This window comes from Pholcus phalangioides, unplaced genomic scaffold (genome assembly GCF_987345545.1).
Source record: "Pholcus phalangioides strain wild (caught in Gottingen) unplaced genomic scaffold, Ppha-v1.0 ptg000008l_1, whole genome shotgun sequence".
Taxonomy (NCBI): domain Eukaryota; kingdom Metazoa; phylum Arthropoda; class Arachnida; order Araneae; family Pholcidae; genus Pholcus; species Pholcus phalangioides.
The window spans coordinates 63,488,370-63,513,734 of record NW_028301601.1 but is presented as its reverse complement, the minus strand read 5'-3'; the positions used below and the strand labels follow the sequence as shown (position 1 = coordinate 63,513,734).

The 25,365-nt window shown below is 37.4% G+C and overlaps 1 protein-coding gene across 1 annotated transcript; it reads left to right on the top strand.

Moving 5' to 3' along the window:
• Positions 1 to 1,751: 1,751 nt before the first annotated feature.
• LOC149084746 (uncharacterized) lies at positions 1,752 to 9,241 on the top strand. The gene is made up of 2 exons (XM_089235525.1): positions 1,752 to 2,080; positions 8,368 to 9,241. Exons 1-2 carry the CDS (start codon positions 1,936 to 1,938, stop codon positions 9,123 to 9,125), a joined length of 903 nt encoding a protein of 300 aa, XP_089091651.1. The 5' UTR covers positions 1,752 to 1,935; the 3' UTR covers positions 9,126 to 9,241.
• The last annotated feature ends 16,124 nt before the right edge of the window (positions 9,242 to 25,365 follow it).

The window sequence follows — 25,365 nt, the reverse complement described above, 5'->3', positions numbered from 1 at the left end:
ATAATATCCACTTCTGAAGCCTCTTGCTTCTCAAAGTACTTTTTGGCTAGTTTCTTTATATATTTGTAGATGGATGTAATTTGAAGATCAGCGTGCAGGTCGGTTAGTCTGAAGTATTTTGGAGCACCTGTGAATCTCCTGAGAATATAATTTTGATGTTTCTGGAGGTTGTAAATATTGCTTTTCTGAGCGAAAGCCCAAGCCGGTGCACCATATGTAAGAACAGGTCTGATAATTTGTTCATACATAATTTTCTTTTTCTTTAGTGATACATGTGACTTTGGGTAGCAAAAACGGAGGAGACTTTCCATTGCAATTTGGGATTTTTTTTATCACCTGCTTTGAAATTTAGGCAATACCCTTTTACCCTTTTTTGCAAAGAATTAAGTTATTGCTAAAAAAAATTTGCTTCAGATAAAGCTCTCTTCTTTTTTTTTTTTTTTTTTTGGAATTATGTAACACGGTTATCCACGAACTTCACTGCCTAATTTTAGAACAAATACGAGTGTACCATGATTAGTTTATAAAAACGCGTATAGATGGCAGCATGAATCAGTCCCGCTGTTATTGATACTACTTCCGTATGAAGGACGAGACACTGGTGTAAAACCGGATTGTCATCCAGCGTTTGTTTTGAAAGTTGACGTGACGTCATCAGTCGCTTCACGTTACGCACTCGGATAGTGTGTGTGTTGTGTGAGAATAAATTATTTTTCTGATTTCACCGGATTTGGTACTCTCCCCATGGGCGGAGGAGATACGGGGGGAGGCATGAGAGGGCAATACCTCTTCCCCCCCCCCAGCGTCATAAGTAAATCCGACTGATCATGTATTTGTGCGCATTGTCCCCCCCCCCCCACCTAGCAATCACCGTGTCCCCCAGACTTTCAATCCCATCTCCGCCTATGACTCTTAGACAGAGAGGTCAAAGCCATAACTAGGGTTTTTGCCGCCCGGGGCAAAATTATTTTGCTTACCCCCCACCCCCTCCAACTTTAAAATTCGATAATTTTCTAATGATGTTCTTTGTTCCCACATGAAACTGCCGCTCCTAAATTTTGCCAACCTATGCAGTTGCCACCTTGCTTCCCCCGAATTACGGCCACGAGTTTTGACAGACATTTTCTTGGGGGGGGGGGGGGGTCAGGGCCGTCTTAAGATTATCATGGGCCCCCGGGCCAATTGATTTTTCTGTGGCCCACCAAACAACTTATCGAAAATTTCAACTAGATCTCATTTTTGTGAGGCCCCCGGGCGGGCCCATGCCTTAAGACGGCACTGGGGCGGGGGGGTCCTTTAAGAAGCAAAACAATATGCAAAATAAATGTAAATTTATGTGAGGGGCCCCATTTGGCTCGGAGTCCCGGCTATCCATCCCTGGGCTATTCCATGCTCCTCCCTACTTACGCCTGTGAACTTCGTTCCCCTTACATCTAATATAAACTCAGCCACTTCTTTTCGATTTAACATTGCACACACGACTTACAAAAAAATCCTTTAAAAATAAAATCAAGTTGAAAAAAAACAATAAAAAATAGCTGAATAATAATCAATGTTTGTGGCATCCGCACATGAAATTTGAAAGAATTTTATGAGCAAAAAATGGGGAAAAAAATTCATCCAAAAACTGAAATTTCGTGTTGCGTTCTAATCGGAGAAGGTCGCGGAGGAATTGGATGACGTCACGCAGCTTCTGCTCCGATTCCGGGCGTGTTTACGGCGAACCGTGCAGGCACTGAATACAGCCCCGTGACGGATCCGTAACTCGGCCATCGCCCGGGCCAAGTATGTGTACAAAGCATGTTCAAACGTCTACGCCACGGTTCAGTACCGTGCGGGGTATTGTTTTTAATTTTTCAAACGGTGACAGGTAGCGTGTGTATCAACGGGAAGTGAGATATCGTTGTACGTGCTTCTAATTTAGTTGAAGTGATAATGGTGTTGGACGTTGACGTTGAAAAACTTGTCGAAGAAATTCGGAAATGTCCGGTCCTGTACGACCGGTTCCACGAAAAATATCGGAATGCCGAATACAAAGAAACCGTGTGGAAAAAAATTGCCGTGACTCTTGGAGCGAAAGGTAGGTGCGAAATAATGAATTTTAGAATCAATTATTCAACTAATTTTGAATTCAGAATGAATGAAATGTTAGAACTCGTGAGAAAAATGAAAAAAAAAAAAGATATCAGGACCCACACGTAAAAGAAATGTGAAAAAAATGAATATTTATAACTGATAAAAGAAACTAATAATTCGGTTTTGAAATTAATTTTTGAATTAATAATGAAATTTGTTATATCTCAGCGTTGTCAATGAAAGAAATGGGGAAAAAATTTAAACCAATGAAAAAAAGCAAAAAAATGTTAAGACTAAATAAAAAAGGTAGGACTGATGGGAAAAAAATGAAAAAAAAATTTAGTACGGATAATAAATTGAAAAAAATTGTATGGAAAAGAAATTGAAAAAAATTGTATGGAAAAGAAATTTAAAAAAATTTCAACCGATGAAAGAAGTGAAAAAAAAAAATTCAGAACCACGTAAAAATTTCACAATAGAAATAAATAAAATTGAAAAAAAAAAAATTAGAACCAATGAAAGAAATGAAAAAGAAATTTAGAACTGATGAATAAAATTTTTAAAAAGAGATTTCAGAACTGATGAATGAATTGAAAAAAGAAAGAAATTCAGCACAGAGAGAAATTTTTTTTTGAAAATGAAGGAAAAAATAGAAATGCATTAATGATCTTATTCAATAAAAATATAGCAGGGAAAAAATTTCGCAACACTGAATTTAAAAATTAATGAAAATCTCGAAGTATATTATCAAAAGAATTAATTTCCAAATTAAATCTTGAATTATTCAAAGCGATTTGTTTATTTAGAATGGCTGAGGAATTTCGTTTCCCTGAAACTTTTAGCCAATCACGGTACTTCTGGTCTTACGATAATTCTCATAACCATGCTGACCATATTTCCTCGAGGAAAAAGCGGTATATTGACGACTTCGGAATACAGCAAAATACGGGACATTGCCAATTATCGTCAAAAATGATGTCGAAATTAAGCGAAGTTGCCAATTTATGCTAAAATTACAGAAAAGTCGCCAATCGCTGGAAATGAAGCGCTACTGCAAATTGCAGTGAATTAAAAAGAAAAAGAGACAAATGTATAAGATGAATATTCTTATTTATGATCGTGATTATCGTAATGTAATTTCGGAGTTGAGAAGATAATTTTAATCGTTGATTTGAAAAATAAAACGAATGCAAAAAAAAAAAATCAAGGCTTCGTTGAAATCCAGGACATTTTTGCAAGAAAAAAGCCTGGACTGTCCCTGGAAATGCGGGACATATGGTCACTTCACAAACTCAGCATTGAAATCCCATGCTTTTTAATCTTCTCTTTATGTGGCGTGATGGCCATACATCCCGCATTTCCTTAGACATTCTCACCTTATTTTTTAGACCCCGACTTCCGTGCAACAGTGAACCGTTACTTCCCGAATTTTTTTCAGCGAACCTGACTTGAAATTTTATTCTTTATTGAAATCAAGGATAAAAATTATTATACCTGCTTATAAATTATGCTATGATAATTACGACACTAAATGTATGAATATTCATCTCGCAAATTTGTCTTTCAACGTTTTCTTTTGTAGAATTTTTTTCAATTCACTGCAATTAACAGGAGCGCTTCATTTTCCGCTATTGGCGATTTTTCAGTGATTCTAGGGGATAGTTGGCAATTTTGCTCACTTTTGGCAAATTTTAGCAATGTCCCGTATTTTCTCGTGTTTGTAATCACAATGTGCAGTACTTTTCTCGAGATCCCACATATTTGTCACACATATCCAGTTTTTTTGTTAGCAAATAAATTTAGCTAATTTTTATTTTTAGCTCTAATTGACAACTTTACTTGCTTTTGATAATTCTTTGCTGCAAGGGTAACTTTACTTCCCTTTGCAAGTTTTTTCGCTTTAATTAGCGACTTCACTTCATTGACAATTTTTGGGTTGTAATTGGCGGTGTTACTTGCCTTCAACTAATTTTGAGGCTGTAATTGGTTACTTTAACTGTCTTTGACGTTCGTGATACGAACCGCGACGCTGCAGCCGAACGTTATGTTGGCCCTCGAACAGAAAGAAGTTGGCTCCCCTACCCTTGTATCATAAGGAAATAATCCTGAATTAGCTCTGAATGATATTGAAATCGAAAACAAAAAGTTGTAATTATTATTATAAAAATTACTATGCATAATACTAGGGCTATATAAGATTTTTAGGACATAAAAACAAACGGAATATATTTATACAAAAATTGCCACGTTTTTAAGACAAATAAATTCAACTGGTCGAATGGTCAACGCGTTTCGGCTCTTCAATGGAGAGCCGTCATCAGGACCTCGTAGTCCGAACTCACACGAATGAAGAGTGATGTTTACGTCTGGTCGTCCGAAGAGTTCGCCTTTGTATTTGCTGCGTCCGAGTGGTCTTTGGATGCGAATTGGGGAGCCATCTGTTGTAAAGTGTTGAAAGTTTTTTCACGACTGAGGTTAATAAAGCCTGTCCAAGCTGACGAAATAGGTGGTGTGTTTCTTCCATCATTAACGAGGAAATTCTGGCATGTTCTGATGAAGTATCCCTCGAGAAAATTCAATTCCGAATTGTGTGTTGCTTTTTTAAAAACAAATGCTTTGTCAAAATCAAAATGATGTGAATGTTGCCAACAGTGTTGGGCAATAGCCGAATTATCCGTCCGTCCCTTCTCAACATGCTTTCGGTGTTCGAGAACTCGAATATTTAGATTTCTTCTAGTTTGGCCAATATATCCATTTTCACAATTCTTGCATGGGATGAAGTAGATACCAGATTCTTTGGAGGGTGAGATAGGATCTTTCAGATGGGAAAAGGTGAGTATATTTGTTGGCTGGAATATTGTATGGAAGTCAAATTTCTTGAAGATAGAAGAGATCATGAAACTTGAAGAAACGAATGGAAGAACAACGGTATTAGAAAACTGTTTTGAGTCAGCTGGGAGCAGGTTCGTGGTGCATGTCTGGGTCATTTTTCTGAGGACCTTGTCGATGATAAAAGGTGAAAAACCCCGATTAGAAGCGATGTCACGAAGGATATTGAGTTCATTCTGGAGGGAGGCTGAATCACTGCAAAGTTTTAGTGCTCGATGAACAAAAGAAGAAAATGCCGAAAGTTTCTGATTGGGAGGATGAAAGGATTTTGCATGAGGTGGCATGGAGATAGCGAATGGCTTACGGTACACAGATGTATGAAATTCAGTGTCTGTCTTTTTAATGAGCACGTCGAGAAAAGGCAGTATATTATTTTTTTCCATTTCATAGGTGAATTCAATATGTGGGCCAATAGAATTCATAAAATTGAATAACTCAGTGACATTGACATCAGTCTCATCAACTAAAGTGAATGTGTCATCAACATACCTGATCCAAAGTTTGAAGTGGTGGGTTTCCAAAAGTTTTGTTTCGAAAAAATCCATATATATGTCACAGAGGATAGGCGAGAGTGGGTTGCCCATGGCAAGACCTTCTGTTTGGCGGTAAAACTTTCCAAACACTGAAAAATAATTGTGCGATACACAAAGTTGGGTGAGTTGACATATTTCTTCGATTTCAATCGAGGAGAAGTGGAATTCTTGCAGACGTTGTTTCAGGAAAGAAATTGCACCGCTGATGGGAATGTTAGTAAACATGGATTTGATATCGAAGGAAATCATTGTAGCGTTATCTGGTTGAATGCTGCGGATGATGGAAACGAATTCTGAGGAATTCTTTACTGTGAAACGATGTTTTTTGCAGAGAGGGGACAAAAGTTCAACGAGAAATTTAGCAAGTTGATGCGTAGGTGATCCAATGCAAGAAATTATAGGTCTTACTGAAAATGAAGGTTTGTGTATTTTTGGAAGAGCATAAAGTCTCCCGCAGTTTGCGGCGGATGGAAAGATGCGTTTCTTGGTCGAAGAATGTAGAATGGGAGTCTGATTGATTTTCTTTTGAACCAATTTTAGAAGGGTAGGAGCTGGATCCGTATTGAGACAAGTATATGGTCCATCGATCTCTTGTCGTATACTTGTCTCAATACGGATCCAGCTCCTACCCTTCTAAAATTGGTTCAAAAGAAAATCAATCAGACTCCCATTCTACATTCTTCGACCAAGAAACGCATCTTTCCATCCGCCGCAAACTGCGGGAGACTTTATGCTCTTCCAAAAATACACAAACCTTCATTGAAACAAATCAGTTTCACAAAGTGACCCACTTTGCCACAAATTGCAAATATTACCAATGTTTTACAACATATGCTTGCAGCATATTTTGCAATATATTTATGAAATTGTTGAAGAGAAAACGTTCTGATATTTTTGTTCTCTCAGAAAGTTGTGAGTGTTAATGTTCTAACCAGAGTAAAGAATATCACTTCATGAAACGTTTAAAGTTTATCAAACAAAAAATAATTTCGTATTTGAAATTTGTTATTCTGAATTTCGCGTGCAATGCTTTTCGCTTTTTCTTCTCCTTGTACTATAAGGATTTTGAAATCAATCATGTGACGCGTGTGTTTGAAGAGGTTTTGTGAGTTGAAAATACAAATTGTTCTAGTCAAATCAATTTTTTTTTCCTAACCACAATTTCGCCAATTGCCTTATTACCTATACCTATATAAAATATAATAGTGTTCCTCCGGATAATGTCTCACAATTCCTTGAAACGATCAGAGGAGGAAGAAATTTTTCAGGATGTCACAGATTTGTTTATTCACCGAAAACAGCTATTTACAATCATTCACAATCTTGCACTGAGGATGAAGTCTCAACAACTCTTTTACAGACCGATTTCACGAAATTGTGTGATTTTTATAAACTTGTCGAACGTTCGAGAAATAGAAGATTCCAACTCGTAGTTCTCGAATAGTGGACGGGGGCAATCTTTCGTTCGGAATGTTCTCGACCAATAGTCTCAATCTCTTACTGCGTTCCCTCATGGCTTTGTTAACTTGAGGGGTCGTCAACACAGATTACGTTACCGATATTTTTCGTAACAATAGTTTTTCATCTTATCGTGGGCCAGCTGTTGGCCACCACGGCAACCAATTTTTGACTGACGTTTCATTCACGCATCGCTTCGTTTAAACTTTTTTTTTTCAAATACTTTTCAGCTAAAAGATCTCATGAGTGTCGTAGTATTTTTTAAAGTTAGTTTACAAATGAAATTTGATTTTTTATGATGTCTCAAAAAATGAAATTTTCAGGAATTTTATTCTGATTTTCTATCTAAATTTTTTTCTCCTGACCATGAACAGAAATATATTTTTTTTAAAAATAGAAAAAAAATAATTTTTCTCCAATTTTTTTTTTGTCGCATGGTACATAGGATTTCCCAAAATTATAATTGTTATTACTCGGAAAGAAAAGTCATCTTGTTCCTTCGGAGACAAAATGACTTTTCTTTCCGCGTTAACCTCAGCATAATATCCAGAAAATGTATGTTTACTTCTTCATATCTTGGGCTGAAAAAAGGCCGTCTATCTCTCTCTACCGTCCCACCTGGAGCAACACCTTCTATAGCAGAAAGCCTCCGCGCGAAGCTTTGGCGTCACTAAAGTTGTCCATTTCACCTATAGCCATTGCATATAGCAATCAGACGTATGCATATCTTTACCTTTTTTGAAGTATATCCAATGACTATTGGTGAAATGGACGACTCAGTGACGTCATGAGTTTCGCGTGGAGGCTTTCTGCTATAGGTGTTGTCTGGGGGGAGCATTTCCTGAAGTTAAGAGAGGCTACTAATGCCTCTACTTCAACACCTCACGCCACAGTGCGTGAAATAAGGGAAGCTGGGTCGTGTCTCCAGTGGTGTATATGGTAGCATGCTTGCCCGGTATGCAAGAAGGTCTAGGCTCGTGTCCCGCCGGAGACAAGATGACTTTTCTTTTCGAGTTGCCTCAACATAACATCCAGAAAATATATGTTTCTTTGATGTTAAATTTTTTGAAACAGTCATCATATATTAAAAAAATGTGCAATTTGGTCACAAATTGTAAGAGCGGTCAAACATGGGTTAAATGAATCTGCTAAATTCCATTCCTAAATGCTATTTTTTAAATTTCTCTTATTCTCTTAAACTTAAACTTTGAGAAAAAACTTCGAGGTAAGGGAAAATTCTAACTCTAAAATGAGGAAAAAGTTCTGACGTGAGTGAAAACTTCGACTTAAGCAGATATTAGAGCTATCGGACTTCGTCTTACTGGGAATTGACTGTAGCTATGTTAATTATAAATCTTACTTAGAATAGAATAAAGAGATTTATTATATAGTGAAATTTCCTTCGTTGCAGGTGGAATAGACGAATGCAGGAAAAAATGGGCTTCCATTCGAGATCAGTTCCGCAAGGTTGTGATAAAAAGGAAAGCTGGACAACCTGGCAGTCGGTTTCGAAGATACAAATACGAAGCCATTCTTGAATTTCTATTACCTCATCTTGTGGAAACGGACACAAACACTAACGTACCCAACTCGGAAGATCATCGGGATAAAGACGACGAAATTGAATTCGTCACCGAAACCCACGAGGAACTCGCAAAAACATTTAAGACACAGAGCACCAGTGACATCGACGAAGAGTCAGAAACGGAAAGCCAAAACCAACTCAGTGAAAGTGTGGACAATAGTATCCGATTCGCTAAATCATCTTCAACAAGTAACTCTAGTGATTTTGAGAGGAAAGTCAAATTCATCAAACCCATGTCACTGAAGCGAAAGATGTCACACGAAGTAACACCACAAGAGCCTCCTTCTCCATCGGGCCCGATTGTGTCATATGTATATTCGGAGAAGGATCTAGTAGAAAGAAAGCCATCAGTAGAAAAGTGTGGAAAGCATCATGTCGACGCATTTTTGTTTGGAATCGCTCCTACTCTGAAATCATTGAATCCTGTACTTCTGAATCAAGCAAAAAGTAAGATTTTTGCTATAGTGCAAGAATTCGAGATGAAACAGCTTATGAGTGGCCAAGGCCAATATCACGTTTCTACATCATATATTTCAACTCCTTTCAGTGATAATAGCGATCAGAATGAAACTACAGATGGATGAGCGTGATACTGTGTTTTTGATTCATGAACAAATTATTTTTCTCCGAAATTCTGTAATTTTGATAATTTTCTTTCAAATTGTATATTTTTATAAATAACAATTTGTTATATGTAGTGATCCTATGGAGTTTGTTTTCAACATTTAATTATGAAAGACTATTCATAAAGAGAAAAAGATGCCCATAACAACTATGGATGTCATAGATTTGAAAATACAGCAATCCAAGGTGTCCCCCTTGTAAAAGCGAATTAATAAATCATGGCGATTTAATAAATCATGGTCCATCCTATCCATCCCGCTGAAAATACTGAACACTTCGTATATCTCCCCGACACCTGCGTTCATCCAATGTAAACGTATTCAAAAAATGAAATCTCTCTTCATAACTCAAGCCCCGTGTGCCAACAAGAGCACACGTAACTCTTCTCTTCTCACCCCTTCAACCAAGTCAATGTCCCTCTGTAGGTATGGTCTCCAGAACCGTACAAGCAAACTCTAGTCCAGAACTAACCAAGGCTCGGAAAAGCGGAAGAATGACTTTCGCAGAACGCGAAGAAAATGAAACCGAACATTCTGTTCGATTTTTTGACCACCGCTGAACAATACATTTTTGCTCTTACCCAAATCATTACGTCATCATCGATGGAGGGGGGGGGGGTTCCGATTGACTGACTTTTGATGATAAGGGGGAAGGGGGGGGGTTTGGATAATGCTTACGTCCCTGTGTCGTCTCTGATCCCACCAATATGCGTTAGGATTCAGAGGGGCAGAGCTGATGACGAAATTTTTCTGACAGGGGGGGGGGGGGTAAGAGTTTTATTGACTTTTGCTGACAAGGATGGGGAGGGGTTCAAAAATGGCTAAAAATTTGCTTACGTAATACTTGAACGGCCCCTATCACTATCATCGTCTTCAAATCTTGATGAAAAAGCGTTTTCCCGTTCATCATTCTCCAAGATTCTTGGGAAATTGATCAAGGTGACTAAATAGTAAATGAAGGTTAATGCTCATGTTGCACCCGAGCCATGGCCGTAACTAGGATTTTTGTCACCCGGAGCAAACGTTATTTTGCCGCCCCAAAACTTTAAAATTCGGTAATTTTGAAACTCTGTTCTTTTGTTCTCACCTAAACCTGTCGCTCCCTAAATTTTGTCAACGGGGACAATTGCCTCCCCTGCCCCCTCTAGTTCCGGCCCTGACACGAAAAGCCAACAGCTTTCTAGTAACCCGAATATCATAATTATCTGCATTTCTGTTACCAAGGAAATTTTGTATAACCTGCCTTAAAAAACAGCCACTCTGACTTCTCGTTTTCATTCATTTTCATGACAAATAGACTGACTCTACTGCTGTGGGACTGATGCATTTTTGTTATCACAGAAGATAGTCTTCAGATATTGAAAACATTTCTAGAAGCTGGAAATGACTAACACACACCACACATTTGCTGATCGTGCTGAGTTTCTGCATCTTCCAGATGAGCTAAAATCATTAAACACAGGAATTGAGAGTTGCTCATAGGGTAGAAGCGGTCGAATAGCGGATGCAATATCAGGGTAGGAGATCCTGTTCCGATTTTTCTTGTCGACATCCTGTGTGTTGACCATGCAAAAATAGCAGTAAGTTATGTGATCTGTGGGTTTCCACCAAACCACACATGGGAATCCCAAGAGGCACATCGTTTCGTTTTCCTTTTGACCTATCACGAAGCATTTCCTCGCAATTATGAAACACAATATGAGGGGCCCATTTCTTGTCTTGGTTCCTAAGTTGAATTTCAGAATAGGCTTTATAAGCACGCTTCACAAACAATGAAATATTACGCCTTTGGCGAACAAGTGTGCAGCATCCAAATACGTAACAGAATGCATTAAGAAGATTTGAACATCTGATCTGAAATGAACTCCACAAAATGCAACTTTGTCTTCTCAGTTTGAAACCGACACCGAAAAGTCGTTCTGACGCCGCGCCCTACATGCTAGAAAAGTGCTGCCCTCTTAATAGCCACTGGAGTAAATTCATAAAATTGATGCAACAGACTGATAAATTACACACTAGTGAATCTATATAGTTAGCACAAACTAAACTAGTGTAAGTCGTTAGACCGGGGGAAACTTTGGCCATGTATCAGTATATAATACCAACCAGCATAAAAACTGGCGCTCGCAGAGAGAAATAGATTTCAGATTTGAAATCAGCGATAAGAGAGGAAAATAACTTAGATCAGTTGAAAAAATCTCATGTAACTGAAAACTAGATAAAAAAAATTTTCCCAGTGTCATCAGTGTAGAAAAATTGAACGGTCCGTTATTCATTAGAAATGTGTCCGTCATTGTCAAATAGAAATATTGACAATTGGAGGGGACAGATACCAGAAAAGCAAGCTCTAATAATGATTACAAACTTGGTGAAATTCAAATCTGGTACGAAGACACCCATCGACCAGAGCAGTCACACCAAGCACTATAACCACAAGTCCTCGAAGATCCTCAAGAATCCGACGACCGGTTCTTTTATATGCTGAGGACGAGGTGCTCTTGAGTGAATAATGCCTCAATTTAGGAATTAGTCGTTGAAGTGATGTCTTATCCCTTTGTTCAATTTACTTCCCTCTCTTTGATCATTTTTGTCGCACCACGGTCATTTTCTGCACACGAGGGCTAATTAGACCGGGACCTACAATTTATTGCCGATTCCGAACGGCAGGCTTGTTTTTTATACTCGTCGAGAGGTTGGTGCGCTAACCCCTCGATGGGGGAACTCCCTGCGGTAGCAATTTTTGTTGCGGACATGTCGCCATTTTTGTTGTACCCCTGTGTCAGGAAAGTTTTCTGACAAGGACGAACCGGGTATCGAACTCGCGATACCTCTAAACATCCTTTGTACTTTAGGCGAGTATCTTACCGACCTGGGCTACCGCGCCCTACTTCCCTCTCGATGAAAAATTCTATTTCTATGCATATTTCTTTATTGTTATTTTTGTACTTTTCCCTCTTTCGTGTTTTGTCAAATTACGCTAAATGTTTTAAGCAATTTAATCTATGTGTGCTCTTTTTATTTTGGTATTGTTTTTGCATTTGGTATTGTTTTTTGATTGTGTGTATAATAATGTTTTCTCATACACGGGCAATGTCCGAGAAAACACGATGTCTTCGTTCACGAGACTATCTTAAACATTGCCTTAAAAAGTGAACTATTGAATGTTTGAATATTTACAAAAATATATCTGCACATGTATACACAAGCGCACACACATTTTTCAAAATTCGGATACATATTTTGTATGGAGGATGTTTTTAGGTCTTAGATGTTTTGATGCAGTTCCCCCCCCCCTAAGATTAAGGATCCGGGGGGGGGGGAATGAATTTCACCTTAAATATTTCCGTATTTATGATTTTCGATAAAACAGAAAACAAAATTAAGTTCAAAAGTAAATAGGAATATTATTGCTATAAAGAGTTTAATTCAATTTCACATCGTAATCGCGTACGAACTAATAAAGTTACTAATAATTTCATAAAATTATTAGGGCCTACAAACATCGACGGCCAATAATTACATAAAATTATTAGTAACCATATATTCTATTTCCCATAGTAAGTTCGATCATTGAAATTTATCATTTTCCCCTTAAATTGAATTTCTCACTCGCATTTGTCACCCATTTTCAGCGCGGGGGAATTCTGTTAGGTTGCCATGACAAGTCTAAGATGCGGTCCTTTTTTTTACTCTGTTTGGCGGTTATTTCCGAAGCGACGATTAAGGGCCGTATTCACCGACATGGTTTAAACTGTAGTCACACAATTTTTGGATAAGAGATCAACATAGATTGGTTAAGAACCTGAATTTAACCAATCCGTGTCGATCTCTTATCAAAAAGTTGACTAGTTTAAACCATGTCGGTGAATACCGCCCTAAGTGCAGCAATCTTGTAGGACCGAAATGGCTGACAGCTCCGCTCGTATATGGAGGCGTTGTTGTCTATAGGTGTTCTACCCGTGAGTAGCCTACGGAGAGGAACAAATAATGCGAAAACTATTAACTTGCCACAAAGTGACAGCTAATGCATATTGCATCTACCAGGTGAGAGATGGAGGATTTACAATTTTGAATAATAATATTCTGACATAAAAATTTCCTTTTATAAACATTCAAAGGGTAAGAAAAACATGAAATTGAAGAAATATTTTCTCTTTTTTTGATCAAAAATTATGTAATTCTGTAATTTTTCTACATGCGAAATATTTTTCTAGAATTATCTAATAACTTCACAGATATGCACATTTGTGTCAATAAATATTATTAATGATTGAAGAGTAAGATTTTTTCATGAGTTGAAAAAATATAATGTAGATGTCACGCGCAACACAAAAGTATCGAGATAATGAATATTTTTTGTTTTTGCGGGTGTTCCCAAATTTTTTCCACACCCGCGGCCTCCCACACAGAGCAGTGTAACATGCGGTCTCTTCGATAAACCTTCGTCGCGGCCATTGCTTTGCGGTTCACAGTTTGAGGATAGTTGAAATATTGGGTCGTTCCGCACATAGGCGGAGATAGACTTGGAAGTCTGGGGGGGCATGATGATGATGATGATGTCATTTCATATATACATTTATACATTAGATCAGTCCACTCCACCTTTGACGCTGGGGGGGGGGGGGCATTGGCCACGCCCCCCCCCCCCCGTATCTCCGCCCATGGTTCCGCAAGTTTCTGGAAGCAAATTGCTTTCATCAGTTGTTAAGCGAAAACACGCACACAATTTCAAGACAAACATATCTATTCTTTCAAGTGTTTTCTCTTCGCACATTACGATATTATATTTTCTTACGTTTTTTATTTTTATTTTACTTTCTGATATAGATGAGATATTCGGTGGGAGTCGAATACGTTGTTTACATAAATCTTGGAAACTCTCCAATTGAATGATGAATCCAAGAGTGAGCATCTGCGTCGTTTTTCAACTGTCCGTATTGTAAGATAAAATCACGGAAGCGACAGAGCCTGGTCGTGCTCGGTCGGTTTTCGTTGTCCCTATATTTCCATATAAGTTTAATTTCAATTTCATTGAAAGTTTCACCAGCCGCATTAGATAAAACAAGATCTTGTTTCATAAGTCAAACAATACAACGCTTATAGATGGCGCGGAAGAAAACTATCAGCCAATAAGTATTGGATCGTTCTGAAAGTAATTTCTTTCATCAGTTTTTAAGCGAAAAATAATAATGAAACAGAGTTTGAAGACTCTTGACATTTATTTTTCCAAGCATTTTTCTCTGCACACATAGGATATGCAAAATTTTCAACGAGATGCATAGGATGGATTAATTGTACGCCGTCAATCGACTGCTGTGATACCAGTATTAATTGGCAGTGGCGCAGTGGTAAGGTGCTCGTCTTCCACTATGAAGGTTTCCGTCAAGGTCCATGGGTTCGAATCCAGCCAAAAGTACATCAGAAAAATTCATTTACTAATCGAGCCTGGGGTGACCACCGATAGATGGCGCCATCATTTCCCACTCAACTCCACTAGTTGGAAATTGCAATATGGCGATATATGAGTAGAGTTGGTGGGGGTGTGCGGTAAAGTCGTAGTATCGATTGGTAAGGGCAATTCTAGGTTGAGGTGTTTTTTTCTCTAATATGGTTGTTAATAAATGGAATAGCTTATACCCCGGATGTAGTAAATTCTGACACGTTTAAAAAGAAATACGATAAACATGTTGGGGGTAAATCGAGAGAAGCTCTTCTTTACTTAGAATAAGACAACCATAAGTATTCTTTATTGTACAGGGTGATTATAATTAAAATTCGTTCTCTCCTAAAATATTTTGTAAAATGCGTTTCAATAGAGGTTTTCATTTTCGTGAGGCCCCGGGTGGTCCCATGCGTTTAGACGGCACTGGGTGTATGTGGGATGGATCATCACGGTAGAGGAGACCCGGGGTGGGTCCCGTTCAAGAATTGAGACCGGCATATGGATCACCACGTTAGTGTCTAGTCTGGTGAGTCGCCTTCAGGGATGGAGACAGAGGTTTGGGCCCCAGAGCTGGCTCATTGTCACTGTCTCAACGTTATGGGTTCTGCCGTTTTAGGAGCATGGTGAAGAACGGTAATCGGGTTTTTCTTTATTAACGATCCTTGGAGGAATTATGGGAGGTGCACTGGTTCCCTGGAGTATACCTCTTTACAGCTTCACATCCCAGTGAAAAAAGGCCATGATTTTTTTTAAATTTTTCAATATTTTTAAACTGATTTTTCTGACTCTTTCATTGGTAGCGGCATAGTCAAGTGACCAATGATATTGACATTTGGGCCCTTCTTCTTTGCCAAGAGCAGGTTGAATGGCGGTTTTCCCGAGGTTTGCTGGACAAAGGAAAATTCATGTCGTGACATGTTCGAACAAGCAGAGTGCCAAACTTTGAATTTTTTTTTTTGCAAAATTTTCAATTTACTCTGAAATAATGAATGTATCGACTTGCGATATATGTTTTGGGTATTAAACAATTTTTCCCATCTTTTGGTATAACTTATGACATTAGGGGAACAGATTTAAGGGGGCGAAAATGGCGATTTGCTTGTTGCACGTGGGCATAAAATGCAATAGCAATAATTCTGACGATTTTCATTAAACTTCAATACAACAAACTCAATACACAGCACATGATTGGTATATGCGATATTAATTAGTGTGGGACAGAGATTTTGATGAGTAATTTAATTTGTGATCTGTGTGAAGGGGCAAAACATGTGAACCCACAGTGTTACAAAAAAAATTTTTTTTGGTGCCTCGAATTTGTTAACCGAATTCGACCATATTTGGTGTGCTGGTTTCAAATATGAAACCAGTTTTTTCCTGTCAGCTCTAGTTTTTGAGATTCTGCGTGGCTAAATTATGAAATATTTTAGCAATTAGTAGTATGTAGTTAAGTTTTTTTTAGTGAATTCGTTTTTCTCTGCTATTTTTCTTCCTTCTTCTCTATAGTGCTACCAGCTGATTGTATGTATACCGTATTTATTGAAATAACCTAGTGTTTGCATCTACCATAATTGCTGTTTATGGTTTTATGGTTTGAAGAGTTTCGATACATGGCAGTCAGTATATGTGTTCGTTTTCTCTTTTATATTTCATTTTATTTTCTATCCGTATCTCGTTGCTCTGAGCGTCAAATTTATATGTATGTCGTCCGGCTTTCGTGAAGCATGATCGTGCGTTTTAAGTGTTGTTTTATCTGTTCCAGGATTCCCATTTCGCAAATCATGAACAACTGCATAACTTATATAGTAGTCTTGAGGGCTGATGAAAAGAAGGAATGGCATCCAGTCGAAGAAGTTGTAATAATCATCCTGACTACTTTCACATTTAATCATTTCGCTACATACACGGTGAGTGTCCTCTAAAAGGGGACGAAAAAACCCTTTCTGATTTTGTTAAAAGAGCTTACCTTGGGTACTTTGACGTTTGGCTTGGTGACCAAGATAAAGATTGGTCTCCACACACATAGTGTGTAAAACTTGTACAGCGCATCTATGACAGTGAACTAATATCGACAAACTCGATCAGGGTATCGTTGGAATTACTAGCAAATTCGCAGATGATGTGAAGCTAATGGGGGTAATCGGAAATGAAAGCGATAGGGAGTTGCTCCAGACCAACTTAAACAAGATTGCAGCATGGGCAAATGAATGGAGCATGACGTTTAGCGTAGATAAGTGCATGGTCGCTCATTTTGGTTCGAACAACCCACGGTTCTCTTACGAGTTGAATGGTGTCACTATCCCGGATGCAACTAGAGTCACCGATTTGGGAATTCTCATTGACGAGCGACTTAAGTTTTCTGAACATTGTTCAGCGGTTGTCAAAAAAGCGAATAGAATGCTTGGTCTCATTTTCAAAAAGGTCTCTTCGCGTTCTCCTAAAGTCATTCTTCCGCTTTTTCGAGGCTTAATTCGTCCTGGACTGGAGTATGCTGTAAGGTTTTGGAGACCATACCTACAGAGGGACATAGACTTGGTTGAAGGGGTGCAGAGAAGAGCTACGCGTGTCCTTATTGGCACACAGGGCTTGAGTTATGAAGAAAGACTTCATTTTTTGAATATGTTTACATTGGATGAACGCAGGTGTCGAGGAGATATGATCGAAGTGTTCAAAATTTTCAATGGGATGGATAGGATGGACCATGAACTTTTAGTACACCGCCAATCGACTGCTTTTACAAGGGGACACCAGTATCGATTGGTGAGGGACAATGCAAGGTTATGGTGTCGCAGGGAATTTTTCTCGAATAGGGTTGTTAATAAATGGAATAGCTTACCCCCGGAGGTAGTAAATTGTAACGCAACTGACACGTTTAAAAAGAAATACGATAAACATGTTGGGGTAAATCGAGAAGCTATCCATTCTTAGAATAAGACAACCATAAGTATTCTTTATGGGCATTGTATAATATTTTATCATGTGTATATATTGTTTGTAATTTGTGTTAATTGCATTTTTAATTGGGTTGCTGTATTTTTGAAACATATGACATCCATATTTTTATGGGCATCTTTTTATCAGCCACCTCGTTGGGCATTTTGCCTGTTGTGGCGTTGTATTTGTATTTGTATTTGTATAATGGGAAGAGAAGGGATCTAAAGAGGTCAATATACCCATTGCTCACTCAACCAAAATGAGCTTTGGTCATGGAGAGGATTAAGTTTCACGAACATCAATGAGTGATTTGCGTGGACTCGAAAATGGTTAACTTTCTCCTTGGCTAGCAAGAGGACTTCGCGAAATATCCTTGCTTCTTGTGATTATGGAATAGGATAGCTGATCCACACAATACCACTGGATAGGAAAAGAGTGGCCTACAAGAGAGAACATGGTTGTTGGAGAAAGAAATGTCGCTCGTGAACCCTTAGTATATAAAGCTAGGGGTTAATGAAACAGTTCATGAAAGGTCTTGATCCGAACAGCCCTTGCTTTGCATACATAGGGCAAAAAATGCATGGAATAACCGGCACATAAAAAAATGAAAGACCGATGCCTCATATGATGGCAAATTACGGTTGGAATCTGCAAAAGGAACCGCGCAAACAAAGTTTACTCAAGAATTTCAAAAAGAAGAATCTTTCGGAGTGAAAAATAATAACTTTTCCTTTTGTTTTTATCTGAACTTTTTCATTTCGAAGTAAACTATTTAGATTTACAGGATTGTTGCTGTGTTTCTTCAATCGATTCAGATGATAAAAATTAGGTAATTTTTTTTCAAATTTACCACCTATACTAAGCCTAATTTAATGTGTTAACGTGAATAACGCTATTTTCATATCTCACAAACAAGAGCTGATGAGTGAAAACTAATGTCATATTCGTTTTCAGCGCATGAAATACATATAAGATCAGTAAATAAAAAACCCGGCACCGAAATCAGTGTTACGCAGTATATTAATACTTTTTCCTTCAACATTATATATGGAAAAAAATGCACCCTAGTATTTGAAACTTTTAACAAATCCCTGTGTATATTTTCATAGGTTTACAAACTTTAATTTTTCTAATTCTCCATAACATTTGTTGCAGTCATAGTTTACAATCATTTTTTGGTTTATTTTTGATTTTAAAATCATCGAAATCTTAACGTACCTGTTGCTATCTCCCTTTATAGAACAAAATACCTTCGGACACTAAGTTAATGTATGTACCTTCGATATAATATGTAATACGTGTTCGGATCTTCGAACTACGTGAAGTTGTTTTACGTGTATACCAACTTATATTGCAGTAGAGTCATCAGTTTTTGGACGATTTTTTTCCCATTACTTTTCGGCAAAATCATCCAGTTATGCCGGTTGAGTTTGCCCTTTAAAAAAGAGGGGGGACCCATTGAAATAAAAACTACATAAATCATATCTACGCGAACCAAACATAAAAACTTTGTTTTCGACTTTTAACCAATGGGTTGAATGAATATTTTTAATTCCAGTTGTAAAACGGGGCAAAATCACCCCAGTTGACGTTATATAATGACATGACATCAATTTATGTGTATACTTATACCTGAAACTTTATAAATCAATAAAATATTTATTAACAACTTCTTTGTTTGCTCTTTTTTGTATTATGTTTGCAGGTACATCTGTGTGTGTCCGTAGGCACATTAGGTTGTTTATACCTAAGGACAAAAATTTCATTGCTAAATTTGAATTTTTTTTTAAATTCAATATTAAAACTTTTAGGTTTCAAAAAATATAACTTTATTCATAAAGATTTAGAGCATAATCTGAGCGTTTCACTAAGTGAAAATATGTTTCCCAAGCTGCTGAGAAAAATGAAAACGTAAATTTTGGTCCGTAAGTACATCTGTCTCCCCTATGCTTGAAATAAATGTAAGCTGTTTCTATGGCTATAATTTCAATTCGTAGTAAAGTATAACTATTCCCTAAATGAATGTTTATTTCAAATTACGGGGATCGACCATAGATTTCGCCTAGAGTGTGGTATAGTGCTTATTTATTTATTGAATAATTGCTTGACCGAGGCCTATACAAGGAAATGCGGTGGTAAAGTTTGACAGAGGAGACGGTTGTTGTTACAAAGGAAATCGAAAACTTGTACAATCAATAATGTTTGGTGGGAGGTTGTTCCAATCGGTTATTGTTCGAGGAAAACTAAATTTGAAACAATCAGTGGATGCAAAGATATGGGTTTAAATTTATGGGAATGGTTAATTCTATTGGAAAAGTATGAAGCTGGAGTTAGGAAATTGGAAGTGTAGATATGAAAAAATGTCCATGAAGGAAAGTTGATCGAGAGATATGTCTACGGGTGGAAAGAGGTTGAATATTGAGTTGGCGCTTGAGTTCAATAACAGACGGAGGAAGACCAACAGTTTGTAAAATGAAGCGGACAGATTTATTTCGAATATATTCTAGTTTGCCTGTATTGAAGAGAGTATGGGGGTTCCAGATTTTTCACAGGCATATGAGAGTACAGGAAGGATATATTCTTAGTGTTTAAAAAGGAACACTGATAATTTAAAAATTGAACACATGTTTTAATTAACAATTAGCGTCCAGCCACTTATATCAGAAGTTCGACACATCATTTTAGTATATATTGTCCAACGAGCTTCCCGTGACAACGGGTAACAGGTAGTCGCTTTCAAACTATATTGATCCGGGGTTCTTGGATTTTTGTGTTCTAAGGACCCTCCTGCCATTGACTGATAATCAGAACGTGTACAACAGCCATTCGAGGCAGCTTTCCTATAATTAAAACTAGAATATATATTATATGTAACAGACCAAACCAGAATCAAATTGCTACTCCCATGCCCAGCTCTTGGCTGATTGTGGGGTTACGAACGGGCCCAGTAACATAATACATTCATCAAATTTTAAAATAAAACTATTGGATAGTTCTAATGGTAACATATATTCGAGAAAAAAAAATTGTCTAAATATATCGTTTTATAATGATTTTTCAAATTTATCAAACACATTTGAAGTAAAAATTATTCATACGACAAATTTACTTTCATTTTTGAAATATATGGCATCCATATTTTTATGGGCATCTTTTTCTCAGCCAGCTCGTTGGGCATTTTGCCTGTTGTGGCGTTGTATTTGTATTTGTAAAATTTGTTACATAAGTTTGAAAAATATTCTGTAGATGTCGCTTCAGGAATGAATGAATTCTAATATTCCAGAGACCTATCGCTTTCCAAATCCATTGTTATCTTCATCTCTTATCCCTGGAATTCGAATTAATTTTCATTTTTCCTCCTAATTAGTCTTGAAGAGGTATTATGAATCATAAAATAAGTCGCTGCGTGTGGTCGTTTGGGCACCGAGAGCTGGACTCTAATCCTGATGATCCATGTCAAAATAAAATTGCCGGCACAGTAGTGATTGTCTGAAGTTAATTTCTGTGGTTTTTCAACTTCAAAGCACGATGCTAGCTGATCTCTCATTCAAAAAAAAAAAAAAATCTCGCCACAGAGATAATGTAGACAACTTTAATAAGGTATAATAAGGTTTCAACGAAAATTCAAGCGTTTGAAATTTTCACTTCGAAATATGAAATACAGATGGCGCCATCAGTTTAACAAGAAGCTAAACGTAACTCCATTAAGGCACAATATACGTTTCTGAGCGTACCAGTTCGTTAGAAATTTCCCACTGGAATGTAGGTATGTGAGGCGCATATGCGGTATAGTGGCAATACATAACTATAAAAATATCAAAGAGACACGCACGAATTCAGACTGTAGGTGAATTATTACATTTCACTCTATACAGTATACTGTCCACTACACGGTTGAGTGAATAATGTATTGTAATGTAAAAATTTTTACACCTATTTGTTGATGCCGAATGTGAAAAATTCCGATTGTTTTTTGAACCGTTGGATCATTAGCCTAAAAACTCATTTATTGTGGTTTGGTGGAATACATTCATTTTTTTGGAAGCAAAATGGAATATCGTGACATTATTATAACCGAAATACAGTGAAACCTCCAATGGAAACCCTATACCAATATATTTGGCGATACATTAACCGAAATTTATCGGTAGCGGACAAAAATTACGTCCCGTGAGTGTCCATCATCGAGGGGACTGCGGTAGTATGTGGCACTCGATCATATGAACCAACGCGTTTTTACCAAATAGTCTTCTGGTCTCCTCCTAACCAGAACATGGCCCGCCGCTCTGTCTCAACGGAGAGATACAAGCATGTGGTCGAAGACCTGGGTCATGGTGGAAAAACTTAGCCATGTTCCTCAGTCCCGGGAAACTAGTAGCCGACCCCACTTCTCGTGACACACCCCGCCTAATATCTCTCTGCATCCCCTCCCCGTCCTCTCCCGGGAAATATGGCATTATCAGCTACTTTAATTTTATTTCTGTTAGGCCGGAATCACACTATAAAAGTTTGATAAAAGCTTTTTATAAAACTTCATAAAACAACCAATAATCCTATTGATTACATTCTCTCGAATGTAGCCGATGTGCTTATTGGTTGTATTTTTGAAGTTTTATGAAAGAGCCTCTCTCTCTCTCTCTTTTCTAAAACGTTTATAGTGTAATACCGGCCTTAGATCCAGAGAGATACGAGGTGAATTCCATGAATGGTTTTACAACATACCGTGAATATTCAAAATCCAATCTGATGCAGAACTTCGGATAATTGAGCTGCCACATTCTCCCCGAAATTCAGAGTGATGCGTAAAATACGTATGCCGAGTGCCCGCCTAAAAAGTTATTCTTTTTATTTTGATAAATATACAACCCCTCGCAACATGAATGGTGTATACGTGAGGTCTACACATTATTTGGATACTTTTCCTAATTGGAAGTATGCCCCTCTAGGATCAACAGTTCACCAGTAAAATGCCGTGAGTAAGTACTGTTAAATATGCACCCTTTATATTCAAAATTTTCTACTGACTACCCTACCACTGAACCACGACAGTGTTAAACAAAATTATCTATTTACTTTTAAACTATTTTTTGCATAAATATTTTTTTTCTTTTAACAAATTTAACAGTATACTTTCAAAATAATTAGATATTTTGATACATCTAATTATTTTGAAAGCATACAAAACTGAGATTTATTTATTGCCGAAATGAATGTTCGAAAATATCGCACATACCCATTCGAACGAGAAAATCTTGTTACACAAGTTTCGAAAATAAAGTGTAATAAAGGGTAACCGCGCGCTTCCGAATTTCATAGATCCTATGGCGGCATCATACAGGTGAAGCCAAGGAGCGTGACATCATTCAACCTGCATTGTATATACGTAGTGAACTGCGATCGACTACTTGTTCGCTTACTTTTAACTTACCTGTACGCGAACAGGCGTTGCTAATGTGTAAGTATTATATACATACTACGTTAAAATAATAATGTTCCGTTGTTGTTAATTAAACCTAAGTTGTTATATGCTACAACTGTAAGTCTCATCTGTGGAGTCAGATGTATTGAGTATCTACAAGGTGACTTCAATAGTCACTAGAAATGATTTTATATCATTGTGTTATTACATCGTTGAATATTACAAAAGTGGCGATTGGGCAACTAAAATCCTTTTGTGTTCCCCGGACCCGCAGTGGCAATAAAATGAAGGCTCGGTCCCCCTATTTACAAAACAATGATTATTTTAAAACCAAGCTTATGAACCCCTGTCAGAAATACAATACCACCATTGAAAACGGCAGCGGCTGTGAAATTTGGAAGAATCAACAAATTGGATATACATTTATTTTGAGTGTTTGTATATATTTATGTTTATTTTTATCAAAATTTAAAGCTTAAAGCAAGAAGAAAGATGCGACGATATTAGTTCTCAAAATAATGTAATTACTAGGATTTGTTTTTATATCGCGAGAATAATTCTCAGAAGATATCGGACAAATTTATGTATACTGTATACACACTCGTGCAATAAAATTTTGTTTTATACATTTGAAATATATTGTGTAGATGGCGACCTTCAGAAAGTTATGGATATTCCTTCGAATGTGAATCTGAATGACCATTTCAAATGTGTTCTGAACTTCCTCTATCAGTTTTTATTCGTAAAAACCAATTTGAGATGACTTGCCTAGAAGTAGCCGATTCCGTAACTCCGAAATTAGGACGCACGTTCATGTCTTCTTCGAAACGAATAAGTCACCTCTACTAGCCTCTGATGGCGTCACTCTATACTGAAAAAATAATAATTTTCTAACCTAAACCTACCTAATGAATTCATTATTGTTATGTTCATTTATTATCCGTGGAAATCCAATTAATTTTCTTCTTTTCCACCTAATTAATCTTGAGTTTCATATTATTTTAAGTCATAAAAATGCGCCACGTACTCTTATATATAGTGATCTGCCATTCAAAAAAACGTCTCTCCAACCCTACGCACATTTATATTAATAAACTAACTTTTACCTGCGGCTTCATTCGCGTGGATTTGGTAATCTGAAAATTACTCGGTGACGATTCGCTGATATAGTATTTGAACCTATCATAATCCCCTTGGGGATTGAATTTTCCGAAATTCCGTTGTAGAGAGTAGTTGTCTACATCATGAAATATAATACTGACCGAATTTCTTATCTGTAGCTTCGGCAATTTCGGCTCAGAGATGATTGCTCCATATAACCTTTGCATCCCAGGGGTTGAATTGTGAAAAATCCCTTTTCAGTGAGTCTCTACATTACAAAATAAAAATACTGACGAAATTTCACAACTTTCACTTCAGAGGTCCCGGCTCCGCATGATGCCTCTATATACCCTTTAAACCCCTTGTGACCCTTTTAGGGGTGGAATTTTCGAGAAAAAACCCCTTCTTAGTCAGTCTTTGCGTCATGATATGAAACTACAGACCAAATTTCATATTTATAGCTTCAGCGGTTTTGGCTCGGCTCATTTTTCTCTCTATGTTACTCTTTTGAACCTTCCCCTTCCCCGTAACCCCCTTACATGTCGAATTTCGAAAAACCCTTCTTGCTTAGTCTTCGTCATGAAACAAAACTTCTAATTTCATGATGGTTTTGGCTCGAAGTGATTTCTCCATGTAACCTTTGAACCCTCTTATGACCCCTTTACGAGTCGAATTTCGAAAAATCCCTTCTCAGTCAGTTTTTACGTCATGAAATAAAACTACGGACTGAATTTCATGTTTATAACTTCAGAGGATTTGGCTCGGCGATGATGAATCAGTCAGAACATGTTATTTTATATATACAGAGTGAATCCGATCTATTCTGCCAAACGAAAGGGGGGTAATAGACGAACCCAATTGGATCATGAGACACCCCACAAAACCTCTCCTATCTCGAACCAGTTTCGAGTTATGGTGAATAATCAATTATGAAAAAAAATGCGTTAAAAGCCTGAAAAAAACCACAGTTTTTTGAAGTTTATATAATTTTGAATTAATATACTTATTCGTATACATTTGTGTATGTGTGGTTACGCATATCTATAAAATATTCGCAAAATAGAGATAGACGGCTTTTTCTTACAGTCCAATATATCAAGGAAATTGATATTCGCCGCCAAGGTGAAATGGGAAAGAAAAGTCATCTGGTCTTCACCAGGACTCGAACGCAGGCTCTCTTGCATTCTGGGCAAGCGCATGCTACCATCTACACCACTGCCCTGTATTCGGACACGACCATGTCCTTTTTATGCAGAATTTAAAAAAAGAGGTTACTAATGTAAACTTCAGGGCCTCACGCCAGA